This window comes from Clavelina lepadiformis, chromosome 2, assembly GCF_947623445.1.
Source record: "Clavelina lepadiformis chromosome 2, kaClaLepa1.1, whole genome shotgun sequence".
In the NCBI taxonomy this organism is placed as follows: domain Eukaryota; kingdom Metazoa; phylum Chordata; class Ascidiacea; order Aplousobranchia; family Clavelinidae; genus Clavelina; species Clavelina lepadiformis.
In genome coordinates, this window is record NC_135241.1 from 19443033 (window position 1) to 19458097 (window position 15065).

At 35.0% G+C, this 15065-nt stretch overlaps 2 protein-coding genes across 2 annotated transcripts; both read left to right on the top strand.

Annotated features, from left to right (window-relative positions):
* The first annotated feature begins 6031 nt into the window (after window positions 1-6031).
* LOC143445199 (pseudouridine-5'-phosphatase-like) lies at window positions 6032-7787 on the top strand. Its single transcript, XM_076944127.1, has one exon. The coding sequence runs from the start codon at window positions 6122-6124 to the stop codon at window positions 6806-6808; it is 687 nt and encodes a 228-aa protein (XP_076800242.1). The 5' UTR covers window positions 6032-6121; the 3' UTR covers window positions 6809-7787.
* Window positions 7788-7853: 66 nt separating this feature from the next.
* LOC143445198 (sarcosine dehydrogenase, mitochondrial-like) lies at window positions 7854-15029 on the top strand. Its single transcript, XM_076944125.1, has 16 exons — window positions 7854-8191; window positions 8272-8450; window positions 8594-8773; window positions 8955-9104; window positions 9178-9354; window positions 10270-10399; window positions 10663-10840; window positions 11050-11191; window positions 11721-11936; window positions 12092-12320; window positions 12473-12620; window positions 12959-13063; window positions 13171-13319; window positions 13504-13666; window positions 13767-13874; window positions 13965-15029. Exons 1-16 carry the CDS (start codon window positions 7870-7872, stop codon window positions 14146-14148), a joined length of 2760 nt encoding a protein of 919 aa, XP_076800240.1. The 5' UTR covers window positions 7854-7869; the 3' UTR covers window positions 14149-15029.
* Window positions 15030-15065: the final 36 nt, after the last annotated feature.

The window sequence follows — 15065 nt, forward strand, 5'->3', positions numbered from 1 at the left end:
AACCAAGCTTCTGCCCGGAATGGGGATTCTTTTACAGTGGATTTTCTTTTCCCTTTCACTCATGCACAGCATTGAAGCGATTTGCAATCATCTGTTGCTTGAACACACCACCGACTCGTCTGTTTAATTTCGCTGTTTTTCGACTTATGTTTAGTGGATTTGACTAATTATGGGTTTAATGGTCGTGCTAGTTGTTACCAGCTATTAATTATTTCCTTAATTATTTTGAGCCCATTTCAAGCATTTTCGGCTTTGCCACATTTTCCTATTCGTTGGCGCGTGCTGGCAGCAACTGGCTGATTTTTCGTCTCCACATGCTTTTTTACGAAAAATAACATGATTGATTGATTGTATGCTCCAGTTCTGAAGACAACGTTTCAGGATGAGGATATGCTATAGGCCTAGTTATTTCCTGTGTTGGGCTTCAGTTACACGTTAGAGTACATTCTGAGACAGATAACATGTGTCTAACGGCAAACCTGACAAACGAAGTATGTATAAGTTACGTTATTACTAGTAAGTTATGTTAATGAATTATTTTCAAAAACAGATGGTCAAAATTTCAAATTTATTTATTTTAACAACGACGGAGATTCATCGCAAAAGAGGAATATGTTTTTAAAGCATAATTTCTTATGGTCAAGCCGACTGATGGTGCACAGTAAATAAATGTTTGTGTAAATAACTACAGGTAGGGGGGATATAAGCTATAGTTGTAACAGGCGTAAGTTGTAACAAAGCCAATTAATTCCCGCAGAAAGGCAATACTTGGAAATTTTTGAGCGCTATCTACCACTATTCTGGTGACCTTTCACTCCAGCAAGTTACGTTTCAATACTTTGTCCTCGACGAAAGTTACAGAGAAACAAGATTTTTGATATCAAAAGTAAAATTACCACTTTTTGGACTTTGTCTTCTAGTATCATCCATAGTCAAGTTTGATATGTTTTGCTTGGAGTTTGAAATCAGCATTTACAGAAGAACAAAACAACTTGCTACCTAAACGGTATGATTGTTTTCTTGCTAGGAAGTTTTTGAAAAATTTGATCACATATGGCTTGGGGTAAGTTACAGCAAACACCTGACGCATAGTAGCCTAATAGGGTTGTCTGACTGGAATTGTACATTACTTTATCATGTTTCAGTTGTTGAATGGACACTACTGTTCATTACAAAAAGAAGGCCATTACAAAACATTACATTACAAAAAGAAGGCCAACCGTGCCGAAACACCATCACAGTCATCACCGCCAACTGCACAGAGGAATAGATTAAAGTCTTAAGTCAATGTGCTATGTTTTTTCACTTTGACAGTCTTTTCGTGTATCTTCAATGCTGTATTATCTTATTTCTTTTTTTATTGTTGATAACTTTTTCCTTTTTGTGTTGGTGCTTATAACTCTGTTAACCATTTTAACTTCATTAAAATGCGATTAAAATGCGACATTTTTCAAAAACCTGTCACTCATCAACCATACATCATTTTGCAATTTTTTGCTTTGCCAGCTACACAGCAATGACCAAAGTTTAATTTGAGCACCAAACTAATTTTTTAAAACGTCACTATTTTTTGCAAAGTCTTATGTATTGAAAAATGTTACAACTAGTCCCGGTCTGCCCTATTTATAATTGTAAATGCAGTGAATATAGGTGAAAAATTAAACTGTGTTTTAAAGGGAACCTACTTAGTCATGATTGCAGGGTATATCATAAGAGTTATAAGTAACGTCGCTTAAAACGATGTCTTCGCACGTATTGCAGTCTGTCTTGAGCGGAAAGCAATAGCTTATGTAGAGCTGGCGGATTAGCTAGAAAATAAAAAATCAGAAATGAAATCCGTTACTGATAAAGCTACGTCACAAATTAAAATGGTGAGAAAGTTCTGTTTAGATTGATGTTTTAGTCGTTCCTTTGTGATTTAAGGTGCTAGTTTCAAAAATTTTATCAGAATTTGGGCAAATACTGTTACGAATTTGTTTCAAATGTTTGTGGGTGCATCCGCATCTGTGGTAGGGACTTTCCCATCATTGAAAGCAAATCTATAGTAGGTCAAAGCAAAGTAACCTTTTCAAAAATAAAATATCGTGTAACCAAATGTAATTTTGAATGCTTACGTTTTTTTTAGAAATTGGCCTGATGTTTTTACAACATCACAATATAAACATGCTGACGTGGTAGATCTTCTTAAAGAACAACATCATATTGAAAACGAAAAGATTTCGATCGCGCCAGTGTTCATCACTATCATGCATCAGCCAGCCAATTCACATTGCACAAGGCAGTAGGCCTAGACAGTCTGACAGTAAAGTTGAGGGCAGTTACACTTCCAACCCCAACGTCCCAGTCCAGGTTAATTTTAGGGTCTAATAATTACCGGTACATGGAAGTACACAAAACACAATTGTGTCAAGATGCACCATCATGCAAGGATGCAGTTGACCCCTGTTCCAATTGTAAGGCCACTCTTTTACGGTTGTGCGTATAGGGTAGGCTACCAGTACTACTCTATTAGGCCAGTAGGCGTCAATTTAAAGTCAAGATTTAGCATGAAAACATCTGTAATACCGGTATATATGGTAGTCAGTAATAATGTAACTTTAACTCTTTGGTAACTAAAAAGTTGCTACTAACAGCAACCTTATTAGCAAATTTTATGTTTAGTATCATAATCTTTATCTTCGGACTAAAGAAAGTCTATGTTCGACTTAAACTAGCTGATTGACCGGACTGCAGAGTATAACAGTTTTCACTAAGATCTCGGGTGTTCAGAAGCAAAACTTGGTGCAGGTGTGCAAGGAAGCAGCTATTGTGCACTGCGACTCGCCGGGGACGTTAGCCCAAGGCTGCCGGCGTTTGTGCAGGCAAGGTACCCTCTATACGATTGAAATCGGGATTTTTTTTAGACATATCGGTTTTAAACACTAATTTTGCAGCATAAATTGGAGCAAAAGTTAGTTTCTTTTTTTTTGTAAAAAAATCTTAGGTGTGCATACTCTGCAGTCTGGCTGATTGGCATGATAATTCCTCATCACCTGAGCCTTGTTTACCGAGCTTGTTTCTTGTGCAAGTTTCATTTGGTTGGATAGACACATTTGTTTAAATTGTTATAGTCTTAATTTGGAACTATTCATCAAGACTGCTGAACAGAAGCAAGCATTGTTGACGTTTTCTTTACTTTTGCATTCCCATATCAAGATCAGGTATTGAGAAATTATTATTTACTATTTCTGTTTTATCAACTCCTGTATTTTTTTCATTTTGTCCTTCAAACTGGAGTCAAAGAGTTGAAAAGTGCAAGAGACTCGTGTTGTTCATATTTAACTGCTCATGGATGCATTACGATGCTAGCACAGCTGGGAATCAAACTCGGTTCACATATTTTCGATATAACCATAGGTGGGCAGTGTCATGGTACTATAATACTGAATTACCATCAACGTTCCCTCTAATTTTTCACGAGTCTGAGCAAACACACTAACTCCCTGAGCGGTCCCTTGGACCACTGTGAGCAACATCAGACGTGCCACGTGCGCACTGTGGCCATTATTATGCGTTTATTTTATTTTCAATTCAGGTTGGATTTTTTTCTTGTGCGCAGCACAGATTTTCTGTGCGCGGAGACCGTATAGGCAGTGCGCATTTGCGCACGTGCGCAGCTTAGAGGGAACATTGATTACCATACTGCTGTACTTTTTCAGTATCGATGTCGTCGGTACTTTTGAAAAAATTACCGAATCTCTGTACCGAATTACTTTTTTCAAGAAATTTCAATCGGTACTTGGTACTTTTCAAGTGATTATTTCAAAATTTTATAAAATATGTTTTCAAAAATACATCTACCGAAAAAAACAAACTACCGGACTACTTTTTAAAAGTAGTACCGATTCGGTACTATCGAATGCCGGAACCGTCGGTACATTTTTTGCCAAGTACCGGTTCCGTTACCGACGGTATTTTCAAAGTACCGACTGTCCACTTCTGGATACAAGTTGTATCCAGAAGTGTATCATACAACTACATAAAAATCACTGTTGAACACTTTGCTAACTGTGTAAAATTTCACCGTAGTCAATACTGGAGTTGTCTTCACTGTTTTAATTGATTTACACAATTTTTTTTTAATTGATTATAGGAACAAGTTAAGTTATTTTTACACAGCTCTGTTTTTGAAAATATTGTTTTTTGTAACCTAAAATGATGTGATTTTATGTTACAAGTGAAACAAAATGTTGAGGAAAATTGTACCGAGGCAAAAGTTTATTTACTTCAGTTAACTATTGAACTGGTGTCATTCTTGCGCCAAAGTGGTTTTGAAAGTAATGTTGTAGAAGTTCCACCTGATACTTTCTGTGTTATGCAAACCATGGGATAAAGCCCAAATGTGGTCTACCAGTCACCGCAATTGTCCTAATAGTCATGTGCAGTGTTTTTTTTAAGGTGTTTTGGGGGACCGAAACGGTCCCCCAAATTTCTCCAGCGGTTTCCCAAAATTTGGACTTGCAACTACAGGCTATTTTTTGGTATTTAAATGAAACACTTGCGGTCTCTTAAAAGTACTTAGCGGTCACCCAAACCAAACCTTAAAAAAAACCCTGGTCATGTGAACATTTTACTTATAAACAACAACAGCTAATGCTGTCATTAAACAGCATATAATTAATGATATTTTCTACGGCCATTCTGTCAAACTGTTTTTCAAACAACTTTGGGGTTTTAAACAATATTGGTTAAGAAATGCTGTTAAAACTAATTTTAAATGAGTATTGGAAACTATGAAGCATATGGTTGCTGTACACCAATTCAGAAAGAGATCTTTGTGCAATATGAAGACAGAAATATTTCTGGCAGCCTAATAAAAGACCTTTATCAAATGATATACTTTATGCTTCAAAACAAAATCAAGTTTTTGAATTGAACAAAATAAGAGTTTTTTACGTTTTCTGTTCAAGAAGATATGAAACTTATCATAATGCAGAATAGTGATGTCATCAAATTTTGATAATAGAGTGTCAGCTTCGGTAATTTTTACTTGTGATTGTAACAATACAACTTACAGTTTCATTTGGCATGTTTAATGTTTGTTTTTGAATAAAAGTGAGCCTGCCTCCTTTGTCATTTATTTGACGCTCTTACTACATTTTCTCAATATCATGTTGATTTTGAATAGTAATACTATTCCAGTTGAGTACAACGTGGTTCTTAGTGAGTGGCATGCTTAAATTAACTCACTTTTGCACACATAAATTATGACAAATTGGAAATTGTGGATCGTTGCAACTTGCAATTCAGCTGAAGCTTTTGCTTATCGGTACAGCTAAAGGGTATTTCTGTTTGCTCAACTACAGCATTTACCTGTAATAGAAAACACATTCAGTATATACTTTACCAAACAACCATAAAAAGAAAATTGTATTTTTATGTTGATTTCAATGAATTTCAATTTCAATTTATTTTTGTAATTTCTGCCCAGGCCCAATTTAACAAGCTGTGTATTTTTTTCTGCCAATCCAACTGCCCACCTCAAACAATGTAGTCTGCCTGTGAAATAGCCACCTTGTGTGAACTATTGTAGTAATAATATAATAGACTATGTTGTAGTTGCCCTATGGGCTAAGCATTTTGATAGACAATATTTTTGAGCTATTTTTCGTTATCGTTTTAATGAACACCTGCATTGAAACAGTAGTATGCAAAACCGGTTTGATAACCTGTATGATACCATAAGGAGTAATTTAATTGACACTTATCTTGTAGTGGTTAAATTTTGTTACAGACACTTAAGGCAACCACTTGGGCAAGTTAACTTGTCTGGGTTTGAAGTTGGCTAGTAGTGCTGTTGTATTTTCGAGGAATACCAGTATGTGCACTTATATCAACAATTTTTGTTTGGTTTCTCATGTTGTTGTTATGGCAACATATAGACTAGGGTTTAGGCTGGCTAGTGGACCCAATGAAATGAGAGGGAAAGATGCTGTGTAGTATTACTGTGTTTTGCATTTTCTTTAATCATGTATAGAGTGTGATGTAAAACTACTTTTATTTTATTGTTTAGCGTTCAAACCTAACACAAAGTGTAATAACTTAAAGGTTAGTTTCAGGTTAATACAGTAATATCAGGACAATGTATCAGCATGTCACCCATATTATATTTGACATGGATGGATTGCTTTTAAATACGGAGGAATTGTACACAATAGCTTTTCAAAACATGTGCAGACCGCATGGAAAATCTTATACCTGGGATATTAAAATACGTTGCATGGGAAAGAAGGCACAGGATGGTGCCCGGTATGTAATCGATGCTTTAGATCTTCCTTTAACTGTTGACCAATGGATGGAGCAGCTGCATGATCAATTGGAAAGTCTTTTTACTCAAGCAAAGCTAATGCCTGGTGCTGAGAAACTGATTTCTCACTTGAAAAGTCACAATGTTCCGATGGGGATTTGTTCAGGTTCAACACGAGAGGGTTATCTTGCCAAAACAACCCACCACAGAGAAACCTTCTCAATATTTTCTCCTGTTGTCTTGTGTGGAAGCGATGAGGACGTGAAGCAAAGTAAACCTCATCCTGACCCTTATAATGTAGCAAGAAGTCGTTTTGATCCTGTTCCATCTGCGGGAAGCATACTTGTGTTTGAAGATTCTCCTAATGGAGTCGAATCTGGCATTGCAGCAGACATGCAGGTTGTCATGGTCCCAGACCCAAACATACCACGTGATTTGACAACAAAATCAACATTGGTTCTTAACAGCTTAGAAGAATTTAAGCCAGAACTGTTTGGCCTGCCACCATATCAACAAAGCTAAATGTTTTTCAAATGCGTTATTTGGATATATCATACATGTATGTATGGCAAGGACAGCAGTTTGACAACCCAATTTCAATGAACTATATAATAATTTCACTTTTGCCAAGAAGTATCTGCCTACTGAGGCAATTGTTGTTTGACACATTTGTTATGTTTAGTACATATGGTAATTTTATATTTATTCAATTTTGTTCCATTGATGTGACAGTTTGATACAACTAGTAATTTTGATGTCGATCATTAACAATTTGTTTACAAGATTAATAGAACGTTTCTGCATAGCTTTTATGCTAAATATAACAACATAATTACATAATATATAATTTGATAATTGAATGTTTAAAACCATTACTATTGTTGTAGCATTTAGAAAACGCTAAATCCAAATATATATACTTATTAATTCAGTGTGTCGTATATCTTGCGTAGTAGTTTCGCTTTTTGAGACCTAAGTAGTTCATATATTGTAACAATTAAGCCCTTATATTTTTAGTATTGTCCTACAAATACCAATTGTGAAACTGTTTGTTTTATCTATAGTATAGTAATTTTGTGTCTCCAAGATATATATAAAAACAAGCTTTAAGAAAATAGATGACTGGTTGGATTTATTGAATGTGCTTAAAACTTCACAATAATGCAAAGAATGAATACATGCCAGTTAATATATCTTTGTGATTTTTCCTGTTTTTGATAGCTTCTTTATTGGATAGCAAACAATGCTTAACAGACCCTTTAAAACTCGCAGAAATTTTGAAAGAATTCAGGTTGAAATATCTGCAATACAAAACTCAGTCTAAATATGGCACATGATACTAACTTATTGTCATAGAAAGGTAGTTTTCTAAATGATAAACAGTGTATGACAGTGTGTTAAATATTCAAATGGTGGTAAATTTATACCTTTGCTTCTGCAATTAGCTACAATTTGCTTTTGAAGTTAAATTCTTGTTAGCTCTCCCACTTATTCACTCAAGGCAGTAAGTCGAATTTATTTTCACTCATAACTAAAGATCTGTTGGTGTGTGTCAAGTGTTGGAGTTAGCTGAAACACTAAGGATGCAGAATGTGCTGTGGATCAGTAAGATGTCAAGGTTATGCCGCTCAAAACCATATTGTTTAAATTCATTCAAACGTGCTTATTCTGTGTTACGTGGAGGCAATGGTACCATAAATGATGTACCATATGAAAGCTCAATTCATAAAACAAAGAAATCATCAACGCCAAATGCAAAGCTTCCATCTGAAGCAGACGTGGTAGTGATTGGTGCTGGTAGTGTTGGTTGTAGCACTGCTTATCACTTGTCAAAACTCTATGGCTCAAAAGTGGTTCTTTTGGAGAAGGATAAGATTACTTCGGGCACTACTTGGCACACAGCTGGTTGGTAGAGTTGTTTTATTTGTAGTTTCATAACTTCAATTTTGATATTGAAATGCCAATGATAGTAATAAACAATTTAGGGATACTGTGGAGTTATCGTCCAAGTGAAACAGAAACCCTGATGCATTTGCAGACCAGGGAACTTATCAGTGAAATTCTTCCCAAAGAAACCGGTGAAGATGCAGGATGGTTGAAAACTGGCACTTTATCCACTGCCAAAACTTCTGATGGCCTTTCGGATATGATGCAAAGTGCCACTGTAAGTTTTTGCATCCATAATATCTTCCACTTTAATACAGTACTTATTAAATTTTTTCTTTGTATCTTTCCTTCTATCCTCACTAACCGTCTGTATAGTTCAATGGTATATGCTGCTAATAAGCATTATTTTTATTTGATCAGCTTGCAAAGACGTGTGGTGTTGAGATATACCAACTGAAGCAACATGAGATTCTTGACATTCATCCTCTTCTCAATGTAGATGATGTTTATGGAGCAGTTTATTCCCCTGGAGATGGCACCATGGATCCAGCTACTTATTGTATGGCATATTTGAAAGTTGCTCAAAAACATGGAGCCAAGGTTTGAATAATTATGTGTACAGGCATTTATCATTTTCTCATAATTTTAACTTGCACATAAAACAGCTGAGTATGTGACCATCTTAGCTGCTATTAATCTAGTTTTGGTTAATAGTGTTAGATTTTGGTAAGGTTTAGAGTTGTTTTATGTTTGTAGTAAGGTGTTGAATTTTGTTAAAAAGGTTTTTGAAAATTGCAATGTGATTGACATCACTACTGCTGAAAATGATCTTGGAATGAGAAAGGTCACATCTGTGGTTACAGACCAGGGTACAATCAAAACTAACATTGTCGTTAATTGTACTGGTGCCTGGGCTCCTTATATCGGCCAGGTATTGATGCAAAGAAAGTGAAATGTTCCTTTGTATCGTGAGCTTGATTTCATAAGTTATTTTGTTTGTTTAGATGGTTGGTGTGAGAATACCCCAATTAACATTTAAGCATGCCTACGTTGTCACCGAAGGCATTCCAGGTATTCGAAACACACCTATGGTGAGGGACCAGGCGACAGTTTATATTAAACCACAAGGTGATGCTCTTCTTTTTGGAGGTTATGAAACTAGCCCTCATCTTGTGGAAAACGTTAGTATATTCTTCTGTCTTGTATATAATATACCTGTGTTATGTATGATAACACAAAATATGATAATATTAATTTAATTGATAATAATAATTAACTTTATGTGCTTCTAAATAGTTTTTTGATGTTGCTTTTACGAATTTTTTCATATTTTTGCTTGCACATCAAGGTTTTGAGATAATCACGATTTTCTAATTTCAAGTTAGCAATGATAAAATGCATCGTGTTTCAATTGTAACGCAATAGACTTAAGCGATTTCTAATCACTTAAAAATATTAAACATATTTTACTGGTTATATTTCACAAAAAAGACAGCCACTATGAAATATTGCTCCACATTACATGATTAAATATACTGAAACTTTGTGCTGTTATGTTTGCAAAACTATTTTTTAAGCACTTTGGCTTGTCTTTTGACTTGTTTTACTCGTATTTTTGTTTACATCCAGCAACCATTTCTGTACGTTTTTGTCTACTTTTTGCTTCCATTCTATAACGTTGTTGCATCTTCCACCTGAACTATCAAATCTTTATCAGCAAGACTAACTTCCTTATCTCTTTCTATTGTGTTACCTCTTATCTAGCAGAGGTGCAGACTCCAACAAGCAGACAAGCTATTTGCACTAACCAAATTATTTTTAATGGTGTCTTTTTAAGAACAACTCACTATTTGACATGCTATGGCTCCTAGAAAACGTTTTAAGGCACCTTAAACTTAAACTTAAAGTGAAAAGTTAAAGTTGATTGAAAGCAATACACATTGTCGCATAAAAGGTGTATATATGGTCATAATTTCATGAATTTGGAAACAATAGTTATACATCTCATCATATGAATGTGATGCTTTACATTCAGTGTAGAAAAAATAAACCACATTAAATAGCTTGGTTGTGAATGAGCTCATTTTGTTTTCCAGTTGCCCAAAGATTTCTCTTTTGGCTTGTATGATCTAGATTGGGAAGTTTTTGATGAACACATAACAGGTGCAATCAATCGAATACCAGCAATTGCAAATGTTGGAATTAGATCAACTGTTTGTGGCCCAGGTAAAGGTTACATTATTGTATTGTGTTTACCGCTTCGCCCTTAACTGCTTTTTTTAGCACAAAAACTGATGTAATGCTCAGAAATGGGGTTTCATGACGTTACACTTGACGCAAACCTTGGAAAATAATAAATTAGTTTAATTTCTAACTTATCTATCTCCCTTGCAAATGCTAAAACCTTGCTAACAGTTCCTTAAACCACACTAATGTTTTAGCATTTGTCATCTTGGTAGAGATCGTTAATCATTAACATACTTCTGCAGAATCTTTTACAATTGATTCCAAACCCAACATGGGAGAATCTGTTGAGGTTCGAGGTTTCTTTGTTGGGAGCGCATTCAACAGTGCTGGGATGATGACTGGTGGTGGAGCTGGCAGACAACTAGCTCACTGGGTCTATCATGGAAGACCTGAGTTTGATTTGATAAATTGTGATATCAGGTGTGGCTTGGACACTGAGATGTGTTTAGCTTTAAAAGTACGGCTTGCAAAGGAAAACTTACTCTAATGTTTGTTGGATGTTGCAACTTGGTTTGTATGATTGCAAATATTTTTTGTTCTTTTTATGCACAAATTTGCTTCTTACAAGTCTCGTGCTGTCAGTTTCCTTTCGGTTTATTTGTAAAAGTTATTTTTTGTTTTTTCTTTAGACGATATCAAACGCACTTTAGCAACTATAACAAGTGGCTCTGGGAAAGGTGTCACGAGAAGTTTGCTAAAAGATTTAAGCTTGTTTATAAGCATGACCAGAACCTCAGTGGTAGGAACCAAAGAACGGGAATACTACATGAGGTCGTTATACTTGCTTCGTACAGTCAAACTTATTTATGGAATAGTTCATTACTTACAGTGTAAAAACATTGAGGTGATGTTTAGTTCTTAAAACAACATTTGTGGAATAACTGAAGAATTAAATAATGAACGAGGTTTAACTACCAAACCCAACAATGTTGTGAAGTATCGGAAACACGTATCCAAAATTGTTGACTGTTTTTTGGAAAGTTTGCATGCTAGCATGTGCACTGTAATCAAATTGTTATTCAAAACTTGTTTATCTCCAGTACAAAATAATTAAAGCTTTAGGTAACTCAATGCAAATTAGGCGTTTCCTTCAGATATGGCCAAAAGACTTTTCTCTTTGTCATGGATTAATATTGAGTTTTCAAGTATCATAAATCAATTGTTACAATATGTATATTGATACCGGATCAATAACACCAGGTGTTGACTCTTATTTTTGTGAATTTGTCCGCTTGGTATTATTTGAATATTATAGGACTCCAAATATGCTTGAAGATTTCTTTATCTCTTTACCATTTAGTGTCATGCTAGTCGAGGTGCTTTATTTGGTTGTCGAGGTGGTTTTGAACGTCCAGCTTATTATGTGAAAGATGGAGAGGGGTTGCCTGATTCAAATCTCTCTGTGCCTGAGTATGACTTCTATGGAAGTTACGGCTTCGACAAACACAACTCGGGATATCAAAATGAAGTCTTAAAAGATTGCACTTATAACTTTGCAGAGCAGAGTCATCACCTTGTAAGTAGTTGGAGATATTTTTCAATGATCTTATGCAATCAAAACGTAACGAAGTTATTAGATAAAAATGCAGTAGCGTTTTTATTAGCCATGTTGGACATTATAATCCTTGCCTCTATTATTGCATGGAGATGTTTCTAAAAACTGTTGTTTAGATCGGACAGGAATGTTTAAAATGCCGAACATCAGCTGCTGTGTTTGATTTGTCATATATGGCAAAATATTACTTGACTGGGCCTGATGCTGAAAAAGCTATCAAGAGATTGCTGTCACGTGACATGACAAGATACCCTGATGGTCGATTTGTTTATGCGTTGATGTTGAACAAAGCTGGAGGAATTGAAAGTGACGTGGTGTGTACTCGTATCCGGAACAACAGTGGAGGTACACCAGTATAAAAAAGTGCTTACTAAAGCCTTTTATTGCTATTGTGTTGTTTTCTAAATGTTTTTAACGTTTTTCACATTTATTTTATAGTAAAAATAATTACAGTAATGAAAAATTATTAAGGACAAAAGAATCATTTTGTTATAAAGATCCTGCGTATTACATCACTGCCGCATCATCTGGTGAGTTATACTTCCAAGCACACATGCAACAAGTTCTGCAAGATGAATCTTTGAAGTGCAGTATTGAAAATGTCACTGATGATCGAGCTATTTTGAGCATCCAGGGCCCGAAAAGGTTGAACTTTATTATTCTGCTACAGTTGTAGAAAAGACTTAACAATTGAAACATAGCCCCTTGAGCGTGCAAGAAAAACATCTTTCTTTAGATAAATCTAATGCAAGTAACATACAGTATGCAAGTACGACAAAGTTACACAAGGATTGGTCAAAGCATGCACTTTATACTAAATCATGTCAAAAAATGTCACAATTTTATCTTTTGCTTTTCACTATGGTAATATCATTACAGTGCCAGTTTGTGTTAAATAAACTTTCTTGAACTCCATTGCAGTCGGAATAGCATAGTAAAAGTAACAAAGTTGATGGTCCCCGTATATTATTGTTTCCTGTTAGTGTCAACATTTTGCAGCCGTTGGTCAGTGCTATATCACTGAAAGATCTCAAATATGGAGATTGGAAAGAAGCTCATGTGGCAGACAAGCCAGTGATGGTTGGAAGGTATCCTGCATGACTAACTTACGTTTCTTTGAATATTTTTTTTTGTTTGTTCGTTTTCACTTCTACTAAATCTTATCTTCTAATACTGGTTGCTTGACTTGGATTAGGTTGTCGTTTGTTGGAGAACTTGGCTTTGAATGTCATTGTGACAGCAAGCATGCCAAGGCTGTGTATGAAGCCATCATGCAAGATGCTGACAAACATGGAGTCCGTCCAGCTGGTTACAGAGCATTGGATTCGCTTAGCACAGAAATTGGTACTTTTTTAAATTTTCTTTTTAAGATTTGTAATTTATTGATATTTATAGCCGGGATGCTGGAATACTTTGAACATTTAGTTTTGGCAATATTTATGCCGAATGTTAAAAAAATCCATTTTTATGCTATTCTGGTTATTCACTTTATAAGAAAAGAAGATTAGGATATTACTCCTATTGTTAGGTTTTCATCATTGGCCCGACACCATTTGCAGAGGAGATAATCCCGTTGAGGCCAGGCTCACAAAACTTTGTGACAAAACATCTCTCTACATTGGAAGTAAAGCAGTTCAAGAACTAGAGTCGAGCCCACTGAACAAAAAACAGGCTTGTTTCACTGTTGATATGTAAGCACTTTTGTTAGAAAATAAGGATGATGTTCAATCTTTACATTTAACCTACTGTAATTTAACATGTATGAAACGGTATTGGTGCTGTTTTCTTTAGGGACGTACCACTTTATGGTCACGAGGCCGTCTGGCGAAACGATGAGATAGTTGGTTACCTTAGTACTGCTGACTACGCATATGCTTTAGGTTGCAATATTGGGTTTGGGTAAGAATACTTAGCTGGATTATGTCCTCAATACTATTAATGCATCTGGCCATTGTACTTTATGTAATAGCTTTTACTGCAATTATTTAGGTATGTGAAGTCACCTTCGATCACTGACAAGTTTATTTTAAGTGGAAACTATGAAATAGAGCGGATGGGAATTCGATATCCAGCCACAGTCCACATCAGTAGTCCCTTTGATCCAGGGTTCAAGAGGATGATGGGAAGATATTCTGATGACGATCAAAATAAATTTCTTTCAAAGTTGCAGTAAATGAAATTGCAATAATTCCCAAAATTCTATTTTCCGATAATTTATTCTATGCATCAGCCTTTAATTGTTTTTTGTATTTTAATATAATTTTATGCAGTAGTTGTTACAATCATATTTATAGTGCAATCTATCTCTAATTTCATGTTAATTTAAAATGCTGCTTTAGCTTTTGCACATTTCCGTACTGTTGCCATGTTTGCTGTCTTTGTTGACATTTTTGATATACTGGTAGTGGGTACTTAATGACAAAGTGTACCTTTAAATGCTGCAGACATCTTTGTAGCTAGCCGCTGTAATAACTAGTGCCTGTGTATGTGCGAGGTTGCAGTTTTCTTTGAATTTGATATATTTTGAAATTTTATGCAATCTTTTGAATACCATAATCATGTGAATCTATGACTTAATTGATGATATACGGTAGCAGCTGATGCATTGTGCTTTGTAAGTTTGTTTTTGTGGAGAAAATCATCAAGAAAATTGCGATTAAGAAAGATGCCTATTATAGTTTGTTTTGGTGGTGCTAATTAAAAATTATACTTCATATTATAATGATAATTAATTGTACCCTTGGTTTACATCCACAGTTTATAAATGCCAGTCGTGTTTTTATTAAACCAAAGTAATTTATGAACAATTGCTTGATGTTAAATATATGAAATGCTGTACAATTTATTAGGGAGTGGTTATTAGGTGGTAAAAAGTCTTAAATTTAATACAAGTGCAACTTACAATGATTTCAGTTAAACTGTAAACCACTTAAATAGCATATGTATTTACGTATATTGCTATTTCATTTCAGTCGTGAATTGCTTAAACTAATTTACTTGGCTACCAATCCTTATGTTAATAAACCAATATATATTCATTATTGTGTTTGTAGATATGTAGTTCTTTTATGTAAAATAGGTATCACTGAA